Source organism: Palaemon carinicauda, chromosome 41, assembly GCF_036898095.1.
Source record: "Palaemon carinicauda isolate YSFRI2023 chromosome 41, ASM3689809v2, whole genome shotgun sequence".
NCBI lineage: Eukaryota > Metazoa > Arthropoda > Malacostraca > Decapoda > Palaemonidae > Palaemon > Palaemon carinicauda.
The window spans coordinates 38,702,894-38,706,129 of NC_090765.1; the positions used below are offsets into that span (position 1 = coordinate 38,702,894).

Genomic DNA, 3,236 nt, shown 5'->3' on the forward strand with positions numbered 1-3,236 from the left:
CTATTTTCCTTTTCTGTTTATGAGTAATTTATTCATTCTTAACCGTGTTTACACAAATAATCGAATGCATTTATTTGATAATGATTAATATTACGCGAACATTCAGCAACAATGTAATTTCATCCTTTTCAGTGATATTTCTTATAAGTTATCGTTATAATTGACGTAATACACAATTGTAGCGGTAGACGCTGTATGGACGATTAATGTTAATTGAGTACGTCTGGCAGGGCGGCGCTGACCAGAAATATTGTTCAGTTTTGCCTGAGCGGGATCAGTGTGCGGGACTGAGTGAGAGGGAGTATGTGTCTCGTCTCTAACGGTGTGCTTGTGTGAGTGTTGGCACCCGTGAATGTGCGCCTTTGCAATCAGGCACACTGCCAGTGACTCTTCTGATAACCACCGCTAAAATAGACTGTTGTAAGTGCAAAGAGCTGCATTTGACCTTCCAAGCTGCAGTGCCACGGCCTGGCTTCCACACCTGGCCTCTTAAGGCCTGGGTGTGTGACCTCACCTGAGTTGACCTTACCTGAAGAGGACATGGCCAACCAACAATTTTGCTTGCGATGGAACAATTATCAGACGAACTTAACGCAGGTGTTTGATCAATTATTCCAGTCTGAAAGTTTCGTGGACGTCACGTTAGCATGTGAGGGCCACAGTGTTAAGGCCCACCGCATGGTGCTTTCAGCATGTTCGCCTTACTTTCAAGAACTGCTCTCCGATGCCCCCTGCTCCCACCCAGTCATCATCCTGCAGGGGGTCAAGTGGACCGAACTGAAGGCCGTCGTGGAATTTATGTACAAGGGCGAGATCAACATCAATCAAGATGACTTGGGTTCGTTGTTACGTGTGGCCGAGTACCTCAAGATCCGAGGTCTGGCCGAAGTGGATGGTGACCCTGCAGAAACGGCTGTCTTGACCTCTCCTTCCATATCTCCTGCCGCTCGCGCCCTTGCCAATGTCCTGAACGACGAGAGCCCCGTCTCCTCAGTCCTCGCCGCTGCTCGTAAACGCCGCCGCCTTTCAGGAGGCGAGGAACACCATCATGCAAGCCGCCCATCCTCGCCCCTGACACCTACCAGCGCCCCCGAACTCTTCGAACACATGGGGCTTGATTTGCCAGGTTTACCCACCCATCATATTCGCGGTGGTGGTAGTGCGCCCCTGCCTGGGTCACCGGCGCCCTTCGCGAATCTAACCTCGCCTCACATGCAGGGGCCAATGCCACCCCCACAGATGCCCCCGCACCTGCCCCACATACCGCATCTGCCGCCCTTGTCGCCGCTGCTTAACATGCACTCCCTGTCCCGTCCCCATGTCCATGACGACTTCGAAATTCGACCCGGCATCGCCGAAATGATCCGAGAGGAAGAAAGGGTAAGTAGATGACATATATCCATCAAGAAATCGTCCTCAGGGATTTACCAAACTTTTTTTAACTTGAATGTTCTTTGACTGCATAAATGCGGCCATTTAATGCTCTCCATGCTTTTTGTGTGTGTGTGCTTTGGCACTGCTGTCGTCTCATCCCATGTCCCCCCTCCTATCCTCTTATAGTGCCCATGCCCCTAATCTCCTTCCTTGCTCGTTCTTTTGCATGATGCTTGGCGGCGGCTGTCATCTCGGGGTAAGCATCAGCTGCCCACCCGCAAAGCGTATTTATATATTTGCATGACGTCCCTCGGTGACTTGAACCATTTTTAAAAGCGATCTTTTTCTCCTTGTCTGTTATATCGCATTTTTTTTTGTTCGTAGTGCTAATGAAGATGAAAAAAAATCGCTATTACACGCTGGTGTTATTTTTTGTGTGATGGCGGATATATAATTGATGGATTTTATTAAATTTGATTGATATATGTTTTGTGTTATACTTTTATTGATTGCTTTTCGTGAATGTCATTCTTATATAGATTTTTTATATAGTCTTACAATCTTTGTTATTCAAAATTTGAACAAGTCAAATACTGTCAACAAGTGTGTGTTTTATTTTTACGACAAGTGTTTTGCTTCACGTTTCAAAACATCTCAGTGTTTGTGAATGTGCTTTCGTTGTTTTTTTTTATCTTATTTTATTCATTGTGTGATAAACTACTTTTGTTCGACAGAAACTCCAGTGCCTGATTACAAGTTTTTTTGTGTGTTTGAAATATGTAAATTATTCTGAGGTTTGTATAGTGCGAATCAGGTAAGCAATTTGTAGTTTTCGATCTGTGAAGATAGATGAAAAAGGTGACTCGTTCAAGTGATTCAAGCATTAACTTTTAAGAATCTTGTGAATTGAAAGATTGAAAGACGTATTAACATTGAAGCAAGGTATGGAGGAATACATTCAAAATATGAATAAATCTGACATCAATGCATATACAACAAAATTCACCCTTTGGCGGCTTAGCGTTCCTTTCAGCAACGCCCTCATTCATGCTCCACGTTTTCCAAAATTCTTGGCTAGGGTTCATTCCAGTCCGGCATCTCTCTCTCTCTCTCTCTCTCTCTCTCTCTCCGCACTCGGATGAATAGTGAGACATGAAGGTGCGAGGGATGAGCTAATTCTCACCTCGAAGGAACATCCCGAGAAAAAAAAAAAGCCTTTGCTGGTTCATTTGGCCGTTAAACGAGCGTATTTTTAAGGCATTTGCGATGCGTTATTTATTATTTATTCGTAAACATCGGAGGGGAAAATGCAAGATTTGTGCAGCAGTGCGTTCATCATCCTGAAAACCTCGCAAAGTCGCGGTTGCCCCTGAGTAGCGACTTCCTCACAACAAACGACTTTGCGTCAAGATCTTTCATCTTCTTGTAAGACTCAGAGAGCGGTGAGAAAGAGAGAGGGGATAGATAGAGAGAGAGCGCTGAGGACGGTGCCGAGGGGGTGTTAGGAGAGGGGACCCAACTCAAGAGATGAAGGAGGGGAAAAAGAAAAAAATGAAAAGGGGGGAAAAAGGTGGTAGCGCGCGTAGCAGTGTCGCCAGTTGCTAAGCGAGCGAAAAAGAGATGGGTTGAGCATAAGTCATTATTATAAAGGGGGGGTTGGGGTCAGAAACGAGGGGAGAGAGAGACCGCTTGAACGAACAGAAAGGAAAATTTCCCCTTTCGATAAAATCCACGGGAGTCAAGTAGCGGTCGCGATAGGAAAAGAGAGAGAGGGAGGGAGTGAGGGGAAGATCTATGCGGTTCCGAGGCTTATTTTACTTCTCGGCTTGTGCTCCTACGTTGATGTATGGTTGATGCGACGA

General features: G+C 45.6%; 1 protein-coding gene across 2 annotated transcripts in view; it reads left to right on the forward strand.

Annotated features, from left to right (window-relative positions):
* The first annotated feature begins 277 nt into the window (after positions 1-277).
* Positions 278-3,236, forward strand: part of LOC137632532 (protein bric-a-brac 1-like) — a 270,003-nt gene continuing 267,044 nt past the window's right edge. For both annotated transcript variants that reach the window (XM_068364507.1, XM_068364508.1), the window contains exon 1: positions 278-1,380. In XM_068364507.1, the coding sequence (XP_068220608.1) occupies positions 541-1,380 (840 nt within the window). In that variant the 5' untranslated portion in view covers positions 278-540. The remainder of the gene's footprint in view (positions 1,381-3,236) is intronic.